The sequence below is a fragment of the Aquarana catesbeiana genome, linkage group LG04 (genome assembly GCF_042186555.1).
Source record: "Aquarana catesbeiana isolate 2022-GZ linkage group LG04, ASM4218655v1, whole genome shotgun sequence".
In the NCBI taxonomy this organism is placed as follows: domain Eukaryota; kingdom Metazoa; phylum Chordata; class Amphibia; order Anura; family Ranidae; genus Aquarana; species Aquarana catesbeiana.
The window spans coordinates 664,776,449-664,798,732 of NC_133327.1; the positions used below are offsets into that span (position 1 = coordinate 664,776,449).

The following is a 22,284-nucleotide window of genomic DNA, read 5'->3' on the forward strand; positions in this document are numbered from 1 at the left end:
TTTAAAGGGGTTCTATGAATGGAAGAGCTGGGTAGAAAAGGCAGGCATAGTTGCGCACTCTCGATAATTGCCTGCTAGTTTCCATAGTTCTAGTAACCCCCGCTACACTGGAAGATTGTGGCGGCGGGGTTGGGAAGCATCAGAGGTGGGACATTTTTGCTAATCCAGAACAGGGCAGCACAAAGGACACATCACACCAAAGGTAAGTAATATCGCTTGTGCTGATTTTTTTTTTTTATGTAAACTTAGGATTTAAAACTATAAGCCCTGCCCTAAAACATGTATGACAAAGTATTTACTAGTACAACTGGTTCAACTCATGCTTCTTAATCATGGGATCATGGGTTGTGAAAGGGAGGAAGATCTCCATGTTACCTATGAAACAGAGGGTTGGCATTTTGGAAGTCCTCAAAAAATACATCCAGGTCACTGCAGGAAAACTAGTAATAGTAATAATAAAAAGTGGAATATTAGCCAAAATAAAACAATAACTGACCTCTTTCACAAGAGCGGCCGAGGTAGCCAGTAGCAGAACAATCACAGACATATCGATTCCATCCATCTCTACAGATTCCATTATTTTTGCATGGATTGTTGATGCAAGGCTTGGCTGTTTCTCTAGAACAAGAAGGCTTTACTCCAGCTGTGCCTTGAAGTTCCGCCATCTGGCGTATGTCTTTACTTTGGCCATCTATAAATAAGTCTCTTATGCATCCAACATATCCATAGTTAAGAGGAGCTGTCCATACTTCAGTCGGGAACACCAAACCGGCTTTATTTTCCGGCAAACCCCCAAGGTACAAGTCATCATCCAGGTCAAGAATTTCACTTTCACCAGGAGCTGTGTATGGATTGCGCATGGTATTGACAGATATGGTACCTAGGCAGATATAAAAAAGGAAAGATTAGGACATATAAATAGGTAAAAATATATATAGTAAGGGTCAAATGCTTGTTTTGTCTAGGACAGGGTTTCTCATCTAGAGTTCCATGGAACCCACAAGTTGCTAGGGGTTTTTTTGAGCAATGAGCAATGTCTGACTCTATCACTGACATCATTGATCTTTTTAGCTATCTTTTTAGCTATCTGTATAGGGCAGGGATCTCCAAACTATGGCCCTCCAGCTGTTGTGGAACTACATTTCCCATGAGGCTTTGTAAAACTCTGACATTCACAGACATGACTAGGCATGATGGGAAATGTAGTTTCTGAACAACTTGAGGGCTGTGGTTTGGAGACCCCTGGTATAGTGTAAGGAGCATTTTTCCCACTGACCATCACACTAATATATCTTGAGCTGTAGATACAGTAATTTTAGCAGGAGTTCCCTGAGACCGGAAAGTTATTTCAAGGGTTCCTTCACGTTGAAAGGTTTGAGAAAGGCTGATCTAGGGTGACATAACAGAGAGCAATACTTACCTTATTTCTCTCCACCCTCTCACAGTCTAATTCATCCCAAAGCTGTCCTATCGGGTTGAGGTGCAGGCCAGTCAAGTTCCTTCACCCCAAACTCGCTCATCCATGTCTTTATGGACCTTGCTTTGCGCACTGGTTCAAATCATTTGATGGAGGGGGGGTTATGGTGGGGGGTTGTTGTTCAGGGGTTGGGCTTGGCCCCTTAGTTCCAGTGAAGGGAACTCTTAAGGTGTCAGCATACCAAGATATTTTGGACAATTTGGAAATGGCCCCTTCCTGTTCCTACATGACGGCGCACCAGTGCACAAAGCAAGGTCCATAAAGACATGGATGAGTGAGTTTGGGATGGAAAAATGACTGGCCTGACCTCAACCCAATAGAAAATATTTTGGATGAATTAGAGCGGACACTGCGAGCCAGGCCTTTTCTCAAACATCAGTACCTGACCTCACAAATGCGCTTCTGGAAGAATGGTCAAATATTCCCATAGACATGCTTCTAAACCTTGTGGACAGCCTTCCCAGAAGAGTTGAAGCTGTTATAGCTGCAAAGGGTGGGCCAACTCAATATTGAATCCTACGGACTAGGACTGGGGTGCCATTAAAGTTCATGCGCATGTAAAGACAGGCATCCCGATACTTTTGACGATATAGTGTATACTTTAATCTCAGGCATTCTAAATAACTACTCTGGCACATTATGATTGTTCAAAATGCAGCCTTCTGTTACCTCTGCCCCAGAGGGGCAGCCTAGAGAATAACTAGGCTATAAAAACTCTAGTATGACCAATCTAGCTTTCTTCTGATAGTGAAGTCAACACTCAGTCAAATCTTTTGAATTAAACGTTATAAAAAAATGTCTACTGAATACTTATGGGTAGCTAAGCCTGTGTTGAAAAAGCGTTGGTAGGTAGCTGTTAACCTTATATGGAACTCCTTACACAAACAGGAACATTGTACAGAAGATTAGGGATACATAAGAGACTTTGTCCTAGTTTCTGATCAGCTTCCATCAAGAGTACCAGTCTGCACTGACAGCTGTATTGCATGTCTGGATCAAAAGAACACTATCTGCAACTTCATGCTGAGCTACAGTCCCAGACGGTAGACTGGAACTCAACGGAGACCTGCAAGAAAATTGTCGCAAAGAACAGGCTCCAGGATATTTTAGAAAACAAATTATTTCAAGACACTATCTTCTTTTCCTACATAAGAATACTCATAGGTCTTTACCTATAGGTACAAGTATGAAGAATTAAAATATTCTGAGCATGAAAATGTAAGGTGAAGACAAAGACAGTGAAGCCCACTGTGCTTTCTTTAGGACATTCATTTAAATAATGTTTAGTTGCGTTTTACTGTGATGACCTCTTCAACGTGTGCAACAATTATGCAAATCGGGCTTTAATCAAGATACATTATTAAAGCTGATTTCAATCGTTTTTTTAATGATATTCTCTCCTTTGATTTCACAGCTCCATCACACTGAGTGCTGTCCATCTAAGGTCAAGTCTCTTCGGATTAAAGACTATTAAAACAGTTTTTTTGAATTCATTACATTTGTAAATCTTTGACCTTTGATCTCCTCATCCATAGTAAAAAAAGAATGAAAGGTGATAAACTGTAAAGATGCTCATTTGCATATCTCCACCCACAGTCCCCGAATGTATTATGATTAATGGATGGTGGATGACATTCGGTTCCTGAACTTGCTAGAACACTGTCAGGACTGCTGAGCTGATTATTCAGCACCCTATAGCTTTGGTGGGTTCTTGATCTTATCATTCACGCAAGCCTCTAACTGGAGTCGAAAAAAAAGTAGAAAAAAAATACTCCTACCTGACCTCTATTAAAAAAAGTGTTTTCTGTCTTTATTAATGTGCGTATCATGCCTTACAATTTTCATATAAATGAAACGATTTATTTTGGTATAACTTGGCAAAACAGTTTTAAATCTATAGGGGAAAGCTAAATCTTCTTCTGAAACTAAAAAAATACAGAAAAAAAACCCCCCTAGCGGGGCTTTAAAGCAGCCAATAAATGCGAGATGGATAAACAAAATATAATTTTATTGGTACAAAAATATTATGTAGCAAAATGATTCTGACCTATAGAGTCAGGACATGAGGTGGAATACAGTATGTAATAAAAATATAAAAAATACAAAAAATACAACGGACAGTGCCCATAATCGGGAACAATGTGCAATACAGTGTATAGGACAACAGAAGAATGTTAGCTATTAAATATTAAAATCCTGACGTGTTTCGACCCTGAATGGGTCTTCTTCAGAGGATAATTGTCAACTGTGGAAATATAACCATGTATCAGACAAAATATAACGTTCAACAATAGCAAACTTACATATATAACTCACAGTGCATCTATTGGTCTTGTATAATTACCAATCACGCAATTCCCGATAGTGTTGCATGTTTCCGATGAAAAAAAAAAAAATATATATATATATTGTCCCTCCTGAGCCAATGTCTACCCCAATGCTGGGTCAACTCCTCAAATGGCGGGCGGTGTGCCAGGCATGCCTTACGAGGAATTGTGCGTTTTTTACCTCCCACATAAAGGGGAGGGGAGCATGGAGAGGCGGGCAGCAGGCACTCACCGCACCCTGGGTGAAGTGACGGAGGTACTGCAATCAATTTAGAACAGAAAGACCAGTTTCTTCTGAAACTGTTGTTTTTTTTCAATTTACGTGATCAGTAAAATGCAAAACATCTCAATGCTGTTTAACCACTTCAGCCCCGGAAGGTTTTACCACTTTCACGACCAGGCCATTTTTTGCAATACGGCACTGCGTTACTTTAACCACTTCAGCCCCGGAAGATTTGGCTGATGAATGACCGGGACATTTTTTGCGATTCGGCACTGCGTCGCTTTAACTGACAATTGCGCGGTCGTGCGACGTTTGCACCCAAACAAAATTGATGCCTTTTTTCTCCCACAAATAGAGCTTTCTTTTGGTGGTATTTGATCACCTCTGCAGTTTTTATTTTTTGTGCCATAAACAAAAAAAGAGCGACAATTTTGCAAAAAACACAATATTTTGTACTTTTTGCTATAATAAATATTCCCATTTTTTTTTTAAAAAAAGCTATTTTTTTCTCAGTTTAGGCCGATATGTATTCTTCTACATATTTTTGGTAATAAAAATCGCAATAAGCGTATATTGATTGGTTTGTGCAAAAGTTATAGAGTCTACAAAATAGGGGATGGATTTATAGCATTTTTATTATTATTTTTTGTACTAGTAATGGCGGCGATCTGCGATTTTTATCGGGACTGCGACATTATGGCGGACACATCGGACACTTTTGACACATTTTTGGGACCATTGTCATTTATACAGTGATCAGTGCTATAAAAATGCACTGATTACTGTAAAAATGTCACTGACAGGGAAGGGGTTAACACTACGGGGCGATCAAGGGGTTAACTGTGTTCCCTAGTATGTATTTCCAACTGTAGGGGGAGGGGGACCGACTAGAGGAAATGACAGATCGTGGTTCCTAGCTATTAGGAACTCACAATCTCTCTCTCCTCTCCTCTCAGAACAAGGATGTGTGTGTTTACACACACACATCCCCGTTCTGCCTCTCGTGCCCATGATCGCTCGTGGCCGGCGGTCACGAGCATCGACACCCCCGCAGTGCAGCGGGCGTGTGCGCGCACCTGCTATCCCGATCCCCCGAGCCGTCGTATAATTATGGCAATTTGTGGGATCGTGCCGACCTGCCGCAGTATAATGACGGCGGCTGGTCGGCAAGTGGTTAACTTACAATTGCACTGCCGTGCGATAAAACTTATGTCCTTTTTCCCCACAAATAGAGCTTTCTTTTGGGGGGTATTTGATCACCTCTGCGGTTTTTATTTTTTGCGCTATAAACAAAAAAGACCGAAAATTTTGAAAGAAAAAAAACAATTTTTTAAATTTTTGCTATAAAACACATCCGATAAAAAAAATGTAAAAAATCGAATTTCTTCATCAATTTAGGCCAATATGTATTCTGCTACAAATTTTTGGTAAAAAAAAATCCCAGTAAGCGTATATTGATTGGTTTGCGCAAAAGTTATAGCGGCTACAAACTAAGGAACTATATTTATGGAATTTTTTTTAATTATTATTGTAATGGCGGCGATCAGCAATTTTTAGCAGGACTGGGACATTACGGCAGACAAATCTGACACTAAGTGACACTTTCTGGGGACCAGTGACACCAATACAGTGATCAGTGCTAAAAAAAAATGCACTGTCACTGTACTAATGACACTGGCAGGGAAGGGGAGAACATCACAGGCGATCAAAGTGCTCCTAGGGATTGCTTTCTAACTGTGGGGGAGGTGCTTTGACTGGGGGAAGACAGAGATGCTTAGCAGAAACACAAGATCTCCATCTTCCCCTCTCACAGAATGGCAGTCTGCCTTGTTTACATAGGCAGACTGCCGTTCTGCGTCTCCTGAGAATGATCGCGAGGTGCCAGCAAACATCAGGACCCGATGATTGGCCCCCGCTGTGATAGGGTCTCCAGCAGAGCGCGCGTGTACTCCAGACCCAGTGCACAAGATCACGTACAGATACGTGATTTCATGCAGGAGGGCCACCCTGCCGCAGTATATCTGCGTGGGGCAGCCCAGAAGGGGTTAAAGTCCAAATGAACATTCAATAAATCTGCTAATTACTTTCCAGGTAAATGAAAACAAAAGCTGTGCAAACTCTTACAGCTTATTTTCTTTAGAAAGCAGCAACAGCCTGAGTAGAAAAACCCGACCCCTGCCAGCATGCTATAGAGAAGCGATCGTCAACCAGAGGTTCATGGACCACTGATGGTCCACAAGAAAATGTTGGTGTTCCCCAGGGGTTCTGTCGCAAATCAACATTGTGTCAGATGTATACCACCCAATTAGGGTTGCCACATTATCCCTTTAATCCAGGACACACATTAATTACACAGGTTCTGTGGCTGATTAAGGTGGTAATTAAACTCATTTGGTGCCTTATCTGCATTAAATCAGCCTCAGAACCTGTGCAATTCATATGTGTCCTGGATTAAAGGAATGATATGGCAACCCTACACCCAATGTTGTTTCCAGTGTTGTTCTCAATGCGCTCTAACAGTCAATACTGTCAGTATGCATTAATACCCGATGTCTCCTTTGTAGTTCTGACTCCTGTGAACTCAGAGGGAGGCACTGGTAGTAGTGCAGAGAATGGGAGGTGAAGAAGGAGGTTACTTCCAATGGCAGTGCTAATCACAGACTGTGGGAAGGAGCCCAGAGCTCAAGCACATAGCTGGATAAGAAGGTGAGATCCAGTAATGAGTCTGTGTAAGGCTGCAGAAGGGGGGGGGGGGTCAGAGGTTGGTAGAGAGCCAGAGCATTGTGTGTATAAAGCAGCAGTGTCATCCAGGGGAGGGGGCAAAGAGCCAGAGAATTGTGTGTATAAAGCAGCAGAGTGATCCAGGGGGAGGGGGGCAAAGAGCCAGAGAATTATTTGTATAAGGCAGCAGTGTGATTCAGAGGACAGGGGGGCAGAAAGCCAGAGCATTGTGTGTATAAGGCAGCAGTGTGATCCATAGGGAGGTGGGCAGAGATCCAGAGCATTGTGTGCATAAAGCAGCAGTGTGATCCAGAGGGACGGGGGCAGAGAGCCGGAGCATTGTGTGTATAAGGCAGCAGTGTGATCCATAGGACAGGGGGCAGAGAGTCGGAGCATTGTATGTATAAAGCAGCAGAGTGATCCAGGGGGAGGGGAGCAGAGAGCCAGAGCATTGTGTGTAGAAGGCAGCAGTGTGATCCAGAGGACAAGGGCCAGAGAGCCGAAGTATTGTGTGTATAAGGCAGCAGTGTGATCCAAAGGGAGAGGGAGGGGGGCAGAGAGCCGGAGCATTGTGTGTATAAGGCAGGAGTGTGATCCAGAGGGACGGGGAAGAGAGCTGGAGCATTGTGTGTATAAGGCAGCAGTGTGATCTAGAGGGAGCGGGAAGAGATCCAGGGCATTGTATGTATAAAGCAGCAGTGTGATTCAGTGGGACGGGGGCAGAGAGCCGGAGCACTGTGTGTATAAGGCAGCAGTGTGATCCAGAGGACAGGGGGCAGAAGCCAGAGCATTGTGTGTATAAAGCAGCAGTGTGATCCAGAGGGAAGGGAGCAGAGAGCCGGAGCATTGTGTGTATAAAGCAGCAGAGTGATCCAGGGGACTGGGGCAGGTCTGACACATTCAGTTCTGACCATTCAAAATCCATAAGGGGGTTATTTACTAAAACTGGAGAGTGAAAAATCTGGTGCAGCGCTACATAGAAACGAATCAATTTCCAGATTTTATTGTCTAGGCTTAATTGAACAAACAGATTGGCTGCCATACACAGCTGCACCAAATTCTGAGTGCACCCGTTTTATGCCGGACAAGATACTGTACATTGATACCATGATATTTGCTTAATGCAGTTACGGTACCTTGTATTATGTTCCTAGCAGGAAAACTTTGCACAGCAAGCACCAAAGGATGCTTAGACCTGTTTATGTGTTATATTGAGTTTTAAGTCAGTATTGGCAATAAGGTTGCTCAGGCAGTGCAATTTGGTTGTGGAGGGAGTTTCAAATACTATATACAGGCATACCCCACTTTTAAGTACACAATGGGGTTTATTTACTAAAGCTGGAAAGTGCAAAATCAAGCTCACTTCTGCATAGAAACCAATGTGTTTATAGGTTTTATTACCAAAGCTTAATTGAACAATCTGGGGTTAGAAGCTCATTGGTTTCTATGCAGAAGTGAGCCTGATTTTGCACATTCCACCTTTTGTAAAAAAAACACATTGTGTACTTAAAAGTGGGGTATGCCTGTAGTCATCTGTGTATCTCTCTTTTTATCCACATACACATCTATGTATATTTACCTGTCCCAGCCATTCTGAACCCTAGGATTCCTCCAGAGGTTTCAAGGGGTTGCTTGAGCTTTTTCATCTTAACCTTCTATTTGATAACACCTGCATAGTTCCACGGACTAGACTACTGGGCATAGTCAATGTAATGACACCAATGGTCTTTCAGCTATCTGCAAAAGTGACATTCTGGCCACCACTGTTATGCCCCGTACACACGGTCAGACATTGATCGGAAAATCTGACAACAAATTCCATGGATTTTTTCCGACGGATGTTGGCTCAAACTTGTTTTGCATACACACGGTCGCACAAAGTTGTCGGAATTTCCGATCGTTCTAAACGCGGTGACGTAAAACACGTACATTGGGACAATAAACGGGGCAGTAGCCAATAGCTTTCCTCTCTTAATTTATTCTGAGGATGCGTGGCACTTTGTGTACACACGATCGGAATTTCCGACAACGGATTTTGTTGTTGGGAAATTTTATAGCAAGCTCTCAAACTTTGTGTGTCGGAAATTCCAATGGAAAATGTGTGATGGAGCCTACACACGGTCGGAATTTCCGACAACAAGGTCCTATCACACGGAAAATCCGACCGTGTGTACAGGGCATAAGAAGGATATTGTTCTCAATGACCACCAACTTAATGGGCATGTTTCTCATTGACCCCTATTTACTTTGTTCTAGCAGGGGTTTCCCAAGACCTAAAAATTATTTTAAGGGTTCCTCTAGGGTAAAAATGTTGAGAAAGGCTGACCTAGCCAGTTGCATGTGCATTTGTCATCTATGCCTATACCTAGCTTAGCTGAGGAAGGTTACATTGAACAAGTCAATAATGGGTTTATATATATATATATATATATATATATATATATATATATATATATATATATATATATAAAATTACTTTAGCCAAAATCTGTTGATGGATATATGTTTGGAGCAGTATTCTGTGTCAGCACCTGACAGAACCTCTAAAATAAGAAAATCAAAATTGTTGGGCTGTTTGATAAGAAAATACATAGATGCCTCAGTCCTAGAACTTCCACTCAGCAACCTCATTGGAAGTATTTGCAATTTTGGGGTACCATAAAAACCTTTAAGAAGAATTCCAGGTATGGCATTTTTACATTGTTACCTTGGTCCAGCTTGGACCAAGATAACTATGCATAAACCATAGCTGTAGAATCCCTCTAGACCTGGAAATCACTGTGGTAGATATCACTACTCTAGTGATCTTCACTAGTTTCCCATGCCCAGCAGCTGCCCTGCTGCATTCTGAACATAGAAGGTTGGCCGCTTGGCATTCAGAGTGCTTTGCATTCAAAGAGTGCTTTGCTTTTTCTTAATGAATGCAAAGCATTCTCTGATTGGGCAAGAGGGAAAGCCAGTCACCACCACATCCAATCTAAGAATGCTTTGCATTCACTGAGAAAGTGCAAGGCATTTTCTAAATGGTGCAGCTACCAAGCTGGCGACCTTCTTTGTTCAGAATGAAGCAGGGCAGCTGCTTGGCATGGGACCCAAAAGCTAGTGGACATCGCTAGAGTAGTGGTATCTACTACTGTGATTTCCAGCTTCTAGAGCAGCCTTTCTCAACCTTTTCAACAAAGAGGAAGCCTTGAAATAATGTTCTGGTCTCAGGGAACCCCCGCTGAAAATGACTATATCTACAACTCAAGATACATGAATAATGGCCAGTGGGAAGAATACTCCTTATATTTGAGGTCATTGGGAAGAATTACCCCCTTACAGATAGCTAAAAAGATCAATGGTGTCAGTGGGAACTTATCTGAGAGGCAGAAATTGTGTATTGCTCAAGAAACACCAAGCAACCTCTGGAGGAACTCTAATTGAAAAACCCTGTTCTACAGGGTTCCCACAGGTGTGGTTTGGAGCTGGACCAATGTAACTGTTTAAAAAATGCCATACCTGAAATTCTTTAAATCTCTTAGCCTAAAATTATTTGGTTAGTAAAATGTCTAAAATCAGCTAAACAGAATAGTGGTACATTCACCATACCCACCAAAAGACGTATGGGGATTTGCAGCATTCAGGTACCTAAGTACTGGAGGCTGTGACTGCATACCTGATGTATTTATATCTAGATCAGCATATAGCTAAATAATGTATATACCTCTTTATCTGAATGTTCCCTTTTTTGGTTCCTTTATTCTCAAAGTCATTTTGTGTCATTTTATTCTGGTGATAAAAAAAAAAAAAAAAACTATATTGTAATAATAAAAAGGTGTGCGAAGTATTATGAGCCCATGATGGATGATTCCTTTGAAGTTTATTGCATAACTCTATCCATTATTTATTCAGTCAAAATGAAGTCTAGATAACCTCTGCAGTGACTTCTCTTCATGGGTATTTTTTTTTACAGATTTTGGAGTGAGAGTTCAGATGTTGAGCTAGATTAACTTGACTAAATATTCCGAACGTATGCTGTTTCAATATCACTCTAATGATGGCTCAATTTATATTAAACACCCTTAAGGGACAGTTTTCAAATAAGCCTCACATGCTGGTAGGATTCCTGCAGACTCACAGAAGCTGGACTTTATGTGTCATGGATTCACGGAGGACAAAGAGCACTGCATCTGTTATATTGCTACCTTCTCTGTTCTTGCCTAGCTGGCAGTACTGTAGAGCAAAGCTAGCCAAAAAACTAAACTCCCACAGGTATGCTTTAATGAGCTTCTTCAATGATTCATTATTTCAGCAATTTTGTTCAAAACCACATTTGAAATAGGGAAGATGTACTCTGACCACACGTGGTGTTTGTTCCTTACCAATCTCGATCTCTGCGAAAAAAAAAAAATCTAGCCAAAAATATTAACTTTAATTTCAAGCTTGTAATTAACTTTACGTTGTAAAGGCGTCCTTGGGAATTAAAAAGTACTTCGTAAAACAAACGTCCAAAGATGCTTCTTCCCCGCTTATTTAGATTTTGCTTTAGCCTCATTTACAGAAGAACTCGAGCCTAAACAAGAACTTTTCTATCCTTCAAAATGTCAGAGCTGTCTGTATCTTGGAATGTAACCTAATTATTTTCTCTCAGGTTTCTCAGTTTCTAAGTCTGAGAAGGAGGCTTACATGATCATTAGTTGCTCTCTTAAACCAGACAAGCAAGATAATTACTTGTCTGTGCCCACCCAGCTAGAAGATTCCTGGGGGACAGTTGTAGACTTGTTGGGTCTATGCCTTGACCCTCCATTGCATTATCATTATTGATACATAAATCTCAACCTTTTTCAACCAGGGTTTTATGGTGATGTGGCTACTTGGGAAAGTATCTGCTGGATCTAGTTGGATTTAGGCGACCATGGGTGATTTGGATCACCATGTTAATTAGGTAGATTTAGATGACCATGATTATGCACCCCTTTTTGATAATGGTTAGCACCTCCGTCTAGCAGCACTAGAGTCGTTGGTTCAAATCCCAGCCACAGCACTACCGGCTTGGAGTTTGCATATACTCCCTGTGCTTGGTTGAGTTTTCTCTGGGTACTCCGGTTTCCTGCCACACTCCAAAGACCTGCTGGTAGGTTAATTGGCTCCTGTCTAAATTGGCCCTAGTATGTGTGAATGTAAGTTAAGGACCTTAGATGGTAAGCTCTTTGAGGGCAGGGAGTGGGACTGATGTGAATGTACAATATATACACTATATTACCAAAAGTATTGGGACATCTGTCTTTACACGCACATGAACTTTAATGGCATCCCAGTCTTAGTCTATAGGGTTACATTTTGAGTTGGCCCACCATTTGCAGCTATAACAGCTTCAACTCTTTTGGGAAGGCTGTCCACAAGGTTTAGGAGTGTATCTATGGGAATGTTTGACCATTCTTCCAGAAGGTCAGGCACTGATATTGGACGAGAAAGCCTGGCTCACTGGCTGCACTCTATTATATCCCAAAGGTGTTCTATCAGGTTGAGGTCAGGACTCCAACCCAAACTCGCTCATCCATGTCTTTATGGACCTTGCTTTGTGCACTGGTCCAAATCATTTGGTGGAAGGGGAGTTATGGTGTGGGGTTGTTTTTCAGGAGTTGGGCTTGGCCCCTTAGTTCCAGTGAAGAGAACACTTAAGACAACAGCCGACCAAGACATTTTGGACAATTTCATGCTCTCAACTTTGTGGGAACAGTTTGGGGATGGCCCCTTCCTGTTTCAACATGACTGCGCACCAGTGCACAATGCAAGGTCCATAAAGAGATGGATGAGCGAGTTTGGGGTAGAGGAACTTGACTGGCATGCACAAAGTCCTGATCCCAACCCGATAGAACACCTTTGGGATGAATTAGAGTGGAAACTGCGAACCAGGCCTTCTCCCAGTGCCTGACCACACAAAAGTGGTTCTAGAAGAATGGTCAAACACTCGTAAACCTTGTGGACAGCCTTCCCAGAAGAGTTGAAGCTGTTATAGCTGCAAAGGGTGGGCCAACTCAATATTGAACCCTACAGACTAATGCCCCGTACACACGGTCGGATTTTCCGACGGAAAATGTGTGATAGGACCTTGTTGTCGGAAATTCCGACCGTGTGTGGGCTCCATCCCACATTTTCCATCGGATTTTCCAACACACAAAGTTTGAGAGCAGGCTATAAAATTTTCCGACAACAAAATCCGTTGTCGGAATTTCCGATCGTGTGTACACACACCCGACGCACAAAGTGCCACGCATGCTCAGAATAAATAATGAGATGAAAGCTATTGGCTACTGCCCCGTTTATAGTCCCGACGTATGTGTTTTGCGTCACCGCGTGCGGAATGATCGGATTTTCCAACAACTTTGTGTGACCGTGTGTCTGCAAGACAAGTTTGAGCCAACATCCATTGGAAAAAATCCTAGGATTTTGTTGTTGGAATGTCCGATCAATGTCCGACCGTGTGTACAGGGCATAAGACTGGGATGCCATTAAAGTTCATGTGCAAAGGCAGGTGTACCAATACTTTTGACAATATAGTGTATATATAAATCTATCTATCTATCTATCTATCTATCTATCTATCTATCTATCTATCTATCTATCTATCTATCTATCTATTGATAGATATAGATATATATAGATATAGATATAGATAGATAGATAGATAGATAGATAGATAGATAGATAGATAGATAGATAGATAGATAGATAGATAGATAGATAGATAGATAGATAGATAGGATAGATACAGGTTGTTTTTTTTTTTTTCAAACTTGGGTTTATTGCAATTTTAAGTCTATCTTGAGATTGCATTTTAGTAGAGTTAACAAAAATATTTATCAGTACAAATTCGATCATTATTGGACATTATACAGTACTAGAGCAATTCTACAAATAATAGCAACACACTAAAGACTGGAAGGGTTTCCTCCATAAAGGATGGTGTTATCAGTGTGAATACCCCAGAGCATGGTGTGCGATATCAGGCAATTTTTATTTTGTCTTTCCAGAGTATTCAAATCTGATGGAAATCTCATTTCCTGACAGATGGACAGAAGAGTGATTCATTACATTCCCTCCAAAGGTTAATACAGCCAAGCCGGCTATAGCTCACCTTTAACTGTTAAGGGGACGTGATAAATAGCGGGCCTCAGAGGCACAGAGAGTATTGCTTTTGTATATCTGTAAATGGAGTAATCTATCTGTGTGGCTTATCGAGTGTCCACAGGATGCGGCAGAATTTGGAGATGTAGAAGTCACAGTCTGTCTTTTACATCTTAGCATGCTAACGCAATTCAAAGTTAAACTACAGCAGATATAAAATAGACAACGAAATACAGCCCTGTGTTTAGTATTACATCCTAAACAATATTCTTATAATCCAAAAATCATCCACTACTTAAAGTGGCAGTAAACTGCTTTGGTTGATTTTTGCCTATAGGTAAACCTATAATAAGGCTTACCTATAGTTACAGTAAATATCAACTAAACGTGCACCGTTCAGGAGATAGTTACTTGCGAAGCCGTCCATGACTTCACCGGCGCATTCATTCTGAAAGAATAGCATACCCATGCCGTTCCTTATGCTACTTTCGCACTCAAGCGGGGGGCGTTAGCGGTAAAGCGCCGCTAATTTTAGCAGCGCTTTACCGTTGTTTTAGCGGCGCTATTTGGCCGCTAGCAGGGCGCTTTTAACCCCCGCTAGCGGCTGAAAAAGGGTTCGGCGGCTCTGCCCCACTGATTTCAATAGGCAGGGGCACTTTAGGAGCACTGTATAACCCCCGCTAGCGGCTGAAAAAGGGTTAAAACCGCCCGAAAAGCGCCACTGCAGCGGCGCTTTGCTGGCGGTTTGGCGGCTCTGCCCCATTGACTTCAATGGGCAGGGGCGCTTTAGGTGCAGTTTATACACCACTCCTACAGCGCTGCAAAGATGAGGCTTGCAGGACTTTTTTTTACCGTTCTGCAAGCGCACTCTGGCTTTCACACTGGAGAGAGACAGTAGTGGCTCTTTACAGGCGCTATTTGTAGCGCTGTAGCGCCTGTAAAGCGCCTCAGTGCAAAAGTAGCCTCAGAGTCCTGTGCCTTGAACAGCGCCTCCTGTGCGCATGCGTGGGGGTGACATCATCTCAGCTCATCCGATCAAAGGACTGGAGCCTATCAACCCAGAAGGAAGACCAGGTGAAGATGGAAGCCCTGTCAGCAGTGACAGCGTGCCACTTGAGGGCTTTGTTTTAAGGTAAGTTTCACATAATGTGCTAGTATGTGATGCATACTAGCACCTTTTAACTTTGCCTTGCAGGTTCCAAAAAAGAAAAAAAAAAACTGGCGGTTTACTACGGCTTTAATGGTTCTGTAATATATTTTTCATGAAGCTATTTCTTACAGTGTTTTTCTGCCTCCTTGTGGCATCCTCTGTGAATTCCAGAACCTCTCCTTTTACCCCTTCACTTCCATTTATTTGCAACAAAGAGTTAAAATGGAGTTCCACCCAAAAATGGAACTTCCGCTTTAAGTGAGGTGACCCCCTGACATGACACATGTGGCATGTCATTTTTTTGGGGGGGGGGCGGATACCCTCTTTTTAGAGGGTCCCAGCTCCCACTTCCTCCTGGCGCACCGCGGCCCTGGAAGGGAGATCACCTCTCCCCCCTCCCTCTCGGCAAGAAGGGAGATCACCTCTCCCCCCTCCCTCTCGGCAAGAAGGGAGATCACCTCTCTCCCCTCCCTCTCGGCAAAGGGAGATCACCTCTCCCCCTCCCTCTCGGCAATCATCTGGGACACGTCACAGGTCCCAGATGATTGCCTGGCCTGTCACGGCGCGCGCATGCGCAGTGGGTGCCCGGCTGTGAAGCCACAGCCGGGCACCCACAGTGACAATTCCGGGGCCGCAGAGAGGAGAGGGAGATGAGCGGGGCTTTGTTCCCGTGCATCCCTGGACCCTGGGACAGGTAAGTGTCCGATTATTAAAAGTCAGCAACTGCAGTATTTGTAGAGATTTGTTCATCTCTACATGTTTCGTCAAAAGACTGCAGTATTTGTAGCTGCTGACTTTTATTTATTATTTTTTTAAGCAGAACTCCACGTTAAGGGTGAAAGAAGAAGGGGAGTTGCTTCTCCTTCTCTGTCCGCTCAAAGCATGGGGGGGGGTGTCCACGACAACCTTGGCTCAGAGGAAGTGAGTTAATGAATACTGGCTGCCATTCAATCCTGAAGACTGAAAAGAAGAACTGCGAGGAACAGCTCTGGACTGAAGGTAAATATTGCAGCAAAGCTGTTCTATTATACTTTTTGTTGGGCCATTTTTATTTTTTTTTTATTTATTTTTTTTAAATAGAGTTCTGCAATAAAAAAATAATTTGCGGGAATTTATATAATAACATCTGTATTCAATTTATTGACAGGTGATTATGCAATTATGTAATTTAAGTGGCTTCTGCATCCAGCTATAGATTTATCTTCATTCTATTTATATCTTGTAGATGCCATGACCACAGTCTCCATGGAGCGATACACAGAGCTCCTCCTGACTAGTATGTGTCTCAGCTGGTGTAGTAGTAGATGTAGATGGAAGGTTTGCCTTAACTGCAATATACGTGATTCGCAGACCTCCACCCATCTCTATTATTTTGGTTTGATTGGTGTTAGTAAACCAAATACCGGTAATACTGATTATGCTAATGTGTTAATTGTTCATATTACATAGCTTACCTTATTCTATTAAAATTAGATAGATATATACTCATATATACTATATATATATATATATATATATATATATATATATATATATATATATATATATATATATACACAGGCACTTACATAGCGGCGGCAATTTATGCAGCACTTTTTACATATATATTACATACTGAATATTGTATATTCACCTTCTCTCTTTCTCTCTACATATATACATTTCCTGAAATACACATTAGACATGTTATCTAAGATAAAAAAAAAAAATCAAAACTAGACCTATGTATTCACAACTATGCCTACGGCTGGCCATGCAGGCAGCAACTTTTATTTTGTTTTTTAAATCAGAAAATTTTTATTATATGCTTTTTGACAATTTCTACAGACATACCAACTATTATATAAAAAAATAAGTAACAAAAGTGTAGACTTGGACTTTAGGGGTGTCACACACAGAAAATGTATAAAGATATCACTTTTTTATTATAAACATTAAAATGTCATTATTTTTAATAAAATGGATGCAATGTGTTCTGTTCATCTTTACGTGTTTCGTCAAAAGACTTTATGAATATGCTGCATAACAGTTCGCTGATTTCTTAGCAAAAAAAGATTCCCACTAATTGTCCAGCATCAATTGAGTATAGCAAGAAGATATCAGTAACCACAGGGGAGAATACAGACCTCAAGAAATGAGCCTGCCCAGCGGCGGCCTGTCCATTGGGGCCCCTGGGCGCCGACCCCTCTCTCCTCTCCACCCCCCTATATGCAGTGGATAGATTTATACATAGCATGAATCTATTCACGGCCGCCACTGCTGCCCCCTAATTATGTGTCCGACCCCTTTCGGGGCACCGGACTCATAAATTACGTTTTTTTTATTTTTAAGCACCTGATTAGAGCAATAGACTCTAATAAGCCTCAAAATCGGGTGGGCTTGGGTCGCAGAGGATGCGTCCAGAGCCCACTCAGGTGTGTTGCAACAGCATATGAATATTCGCTGTTGCAACAATGATCCTCCTCCCGGCCAATCGGAAAGCAGGTATGAAACCCGTTTCCCGATTGGCCAAAACGTCAGGTGATCCTATTGGACTCCTAGCACCAGGAAGAGCAGAGAGGAGATGCACCGTGGAGAGGACTCCAGGAGAGGACACCGGAGCCCGCCATGCTGGAAGATGGCCACAGCAGTTCTGACCACTGCTCTCACCGCCCGTATCCACGGTAAAGACAGCGGGTGGTGGGGGGGGTGTTAGTGCCGCAGCGAGCACAGGGTGGCTGGCAGTTGTTCTAGTGTCAGTCTGGGGGGGGTTGTTTGCCGCCTCCCCCAAAAATAACCCCACCAGCCGCCACTGAGCCTGCCACTGACAGCAATCCAGAAGGGCCCAAAAAGATGGACTACATTGAGTCATAGTGATCAACAATATCAAATCAATATTGGAAGAATTCATTCAACTGTATAGCAAATACATAACCTCTGTAGCAGTGGGTCTACAAACAACGCTTGGACACTACAATTGCTGCAGTCCTGCCTTGGTAGAGACTTTTTTTTTACCTTATTTAACTGCAATTGTAGTGTGGGCTATTTTGGATCGCTGTCAGTGGCAGGCTCGTTTCTTGGGGTCTATATTCTCCCCTGTGGTTACTGATATCTTCTTGCTATACTGTTGATGCTGGACATAGAGTGGGAATCTTTTTTGCTAATAAATCGGTGAACTGTTATGCAGTGTTCACAAAGCCTCCTGAAGAAGCTATACGTTGCAGGAAACATGTAGCAATGAATACAATGCATCAGTACTGTATGGCTATTTCACGACACTATTATGATGTTTTATTAAAAATAATTACATTTTAATGTTTATAATAAAAACTTGATATCTTTATACATTTTCTGTGTGTGCCACCTTTACAATCCCATTTCTCACTTTTGCTACTTATTTTGAATGTCTTGAGGATGTGGTGCCTGGGAAGTTTAAGAAACCAGTTATTTTCCTATTATATAAAAATATATAAAGATAGGCGCTAATCCCCCAAAAAAACAATCAAATCAAAAAGTATATAAATAGTTCCAAGTGTGCCCTGACCTTAAAATATATGTGCATACAATGTCCAAATATACAAATATATATACAGTACATATACAGTATATATACAAATATATTTATCAGAGATTTTTTTCTGGGGCTCATTATTATGTTGAGATAAGCTGGCCATTACCAAAAGGGCGTGTGTGAGAATCCGGATGTATCTCTCTGACCTACCTGGGCTTATCCATTATCCTTGCTGGCTGTCCTGCAGCTTCATCTATCTGGTGAGTGTGTACTGTGCTCACAGTGGTGGATCACTATATTTAACCACTTGCCGACCAGCCGCCGTCATTATACGGCGGCAGGTCAGCTCGCTGAATTGCTGTACCTGTAGGACAGCTCCTTTAAGAGCCATAGCAGGCACGCACGACAGGGAAATCCATGTGCATGGCCAGCGGCCGTGATGTCCGCCTGCGATCGAGGGCGCAAGAGAATGTGGATGTGTGTATGTAAACACAAAAATCCCCGTTCTGACAGGAGAGGAGAGACAGATTTGCTGTTCCTAGTAATTAGGAACAGAATTCTCTCTCCTCCTCCAGTCAGTCCCATCCCCCCCACAGGCTAGAAACACACAGGAGGGAACACATTTAACCCCTTGATCGCCCCATAGTGTTAACAACTTCCCTACCAGTGACATTTACACAGTAATCAGTGCATTTTTTATAGCACTGATCGCTGTATAAATGTCAATGGTCCCAAAAAATGTGTCCGATCTGTCCGCCGCAATTTCGCAGTCTCGCAGTTTGCCGCCATTACTAGTAAAATAATAATAATAAAAATGCCATGAATCTATTCCCTATTTTGTAAACACTATAACTCAAACCAATCAATATACGCTTATTGCGATTTTTTTTACCAAAAATATGTAGAAGAATACATATTGGCCTAAACTGATGAAGAAATTAGTTTTTTTTTAAAAATTTGGGGGATATTTATTATAGCAAAAAGAAAACAATATTGTTTTTTTTTTTTTTAAATTGTCGCTCTTTTTTGTTTATAGCGCAAAAAATAAAAACCGCAGAGGTGATCATCAATTACCACCAAAAGAAAGCTCTATTTGTGGGGAAAAAAAGGACGTCAATTTTGTTTGAGTACAAGGTCGCACGACTGCGCAATTGTCAGTTAAAGCGACGCAGTGCCGTATCGCAAAAAATGGGCTGGTCATTAATCCATGCGCCCGTCCTCTAATCTACATGCAGGGCACCGAACGTAGCACGCTGTCAGCTGAAAACGGGTCACAGGAGTGCAAAAAAAGCTTTGGCTGCACTTCTCCTTTAAGGTTAGTGGGCTTAAAAAACACGACTCAACCATGCTTTTGTAACGCCCCCCTCAAACGCAAGTCTAAATGAGCCCTATGAGTAAGACGTTACCATAGCAGCCTATGCAGATGGCAAGTTGATAGAGCCATGAGATTTTAGAATGACATTTTTTGTCAAAATCGCAAACCAACCAAGTGACTCCAAGGGGATTTGATTGAAAATCACCTGATGGAAGAAACTAGCTTCCAAATCTGATCCATGTCAGTGAAATTCCTGTAGTTCTCAGTTCAGTCTTTTAATAAACTGTACTGAAACTGTCAATATGTTGTCTAGTTTTGAGTTTACAATCAATCAAACTATGGTTGTCAATCAATTTTGTGGCTGGTGGATTATGTTGTTTTTCTACAATTTCAAATGGATGGAAAGTACTGAAAAATGAAAATTGCCATGTGTATGAGAAACGTATTTCAGAGTTCTAATGCGACAATTGTTTATAAGAACTTGGACATGAAGGGGTGTAGTTAAAATAAAAATCACACAGCCATTTGCCCAGTAAAAGTGCAGGTAAATACTTTCTGTGAACATGAGGCAAACAAATGTTATTATGCTATTTTCCAGTGCTGGTTGAATGTTTTTCATTGGCTTAAAATGGAAAAAAAAACAAACATTTGGCCACTAGATGGCACTACGTTTCATAGACATTGCCTGTGATGCTTAGTGCCAGTTAGTGGTTTTCTGCTTTATATCAATGAAAAACATTCAACCAGCAAAGGAAATAAACAAATTTTGCCCCATTTGCACAGAACAAATGTACATACACTTTCAGTGAATTCAGTGAATTGCTATGTGATTTTTTTTATATAAATACACTCTTTAGTGCCTTTTTCAAATTGTTTTCACCCAAGATTAAAATACTTTTCCAGTTGAATCATATGATAAATTGTGTGAATATGTGTAAAAACATTTATAAATAGACCCCTGTGATATAGCCGAAAATTAAGCTTATAGAGACTCATGATATATTATTTTTTTATTAATAAAGGGATAAAAAATTTCAACCATGAAGTAAGCCTCTAACTAGAGTTGGGCAGAACACCCCCCTGTTCAGTTCGCAAGGGGAAAAGTTCTAACCCGAACGGTGAACCCCACTGAAGTCTATGTGAGCCGAACTGGAAAAATCAAAAGTGCCCATTTTGAAGGCTTATATGCAAGTAATTGGCCATGAAAGGGGTATGGGAGTCCGGGTAGTGCCCTGGGGGACATGTATCAATGCAAACTTTTTTTTTTAAAACAATTGTTTTTTTCAGGAGCAGTGATTTTAATGATGCTTAAAGTGCAACAATATACTCCTGATACTCCTGAGGAAGTCACGCGACCGTGACGATGCGCGTGGAGTGTAGTTGGGTGATGCTGCAGACACCCCCCTGTTCAGTTCACAGTAGAACTCCTGAACAGGGGAAAAGTTCTAACCTGAACGGTGAACCTCATTGAAGTCTATGAGAGCCGAACAGGAAAAATCAAAAGTGCCCATTTTGAAGGCTTATATGGAAGTAATTGACCATAAAAGAGGTATGGGGATCCGGGTACTGCCCTGGGGGACATGTATCAATGCAAACATTTTTTTAAAACAATTATTTTGTTCAGGAGCAGTGATTTTAATGATGCTTAAAGTGCAACAGTATACTCCTGATACTCCTGAGGAAGTCACGCGAGGGTGACAATACGCGTGGAGTATAGTTGGGTGATGCTGCCGACACCAGAAGTGAGGCAGGAGCCTCCGAGCACCGCTGTCAGATTTTCATGCTCAATCATCCTGTTTTAAATGTAAGTTATTACTTGTCTGCAAGGCGGTACCGTGATTTTAAAGGGCCATACACCCTAAAGACGGATAGCAAGTGGAACTAAGAAGGAGGAGAAGGAATATAAAGGACCCCCTACCTTATATGCCCCAATTCAGGGGAAAGCGTGACTTGACCTGGTATGAGAGGTCAATAATAGAGGTGAGCGCATAATGTGGAAGGTGGTGGGTCTGCACCGAAGCACTTAGCACATTTATTGTGGATAACACTTACATGGGAGTCACTGAAGCACTAGCACTTTTAAGGTGGAATGTTTTTACACTGAAGATTTTGAAGCACTAGAACTTTTTGCATGGAATACATTCATTGGAGTTGAAGCACTGGCACTTTTAAAGAGGAACACACCTGTTCACGGACTCATTGCAATTTTATTGACTTTAAAGTGGAGGTCCACCCAGAAATGGAACTTCCACTATATGGATTCCTTTAAATATAGTGCCTAGGTGGTCCCCTTAGTCTGCCTGTAAAGTGGCTCATCTGTAGCATGCATAGAACATGCTGCAAAAAAAATGATATTAAAAAAGATTTACGGTTGCACCAGGCCCTTCAGGTTTGTTTTGGATTTTAAGGGGAACCCACACCAAAATGTAAAAAAAATTGGCGTGGGGTCCCCCCAAAATCCATATAAGACC

General features: G+C 41.8%; 1 protein-coding gene across 18 annotated transcripts in view; it reads right to left on the bottom strand.

Annotated features, from left to right (window-relative positions):
- The window catches only part of NRXN1 (neurexin 1), a 1,909,081-nt gene that overhangs the window by 1,016,320 nt on the left and 870,477 nt on the right, over window positions 1-22,284 (bottom strand). For all 18 annotated transcript variants that reach the window (XM_073628543.1, XM_073628542.1, XM_073628557.1 and 15 more), the window contains one exon: window positions 497-880. In XM_073628543.1, the coding sequence (XP_073484644.1) occupies window positions 497-880 (384 nt within the window). The remainder of the gene's footprint in view (window positions 1-496; window positions 881-22,284) is intronic.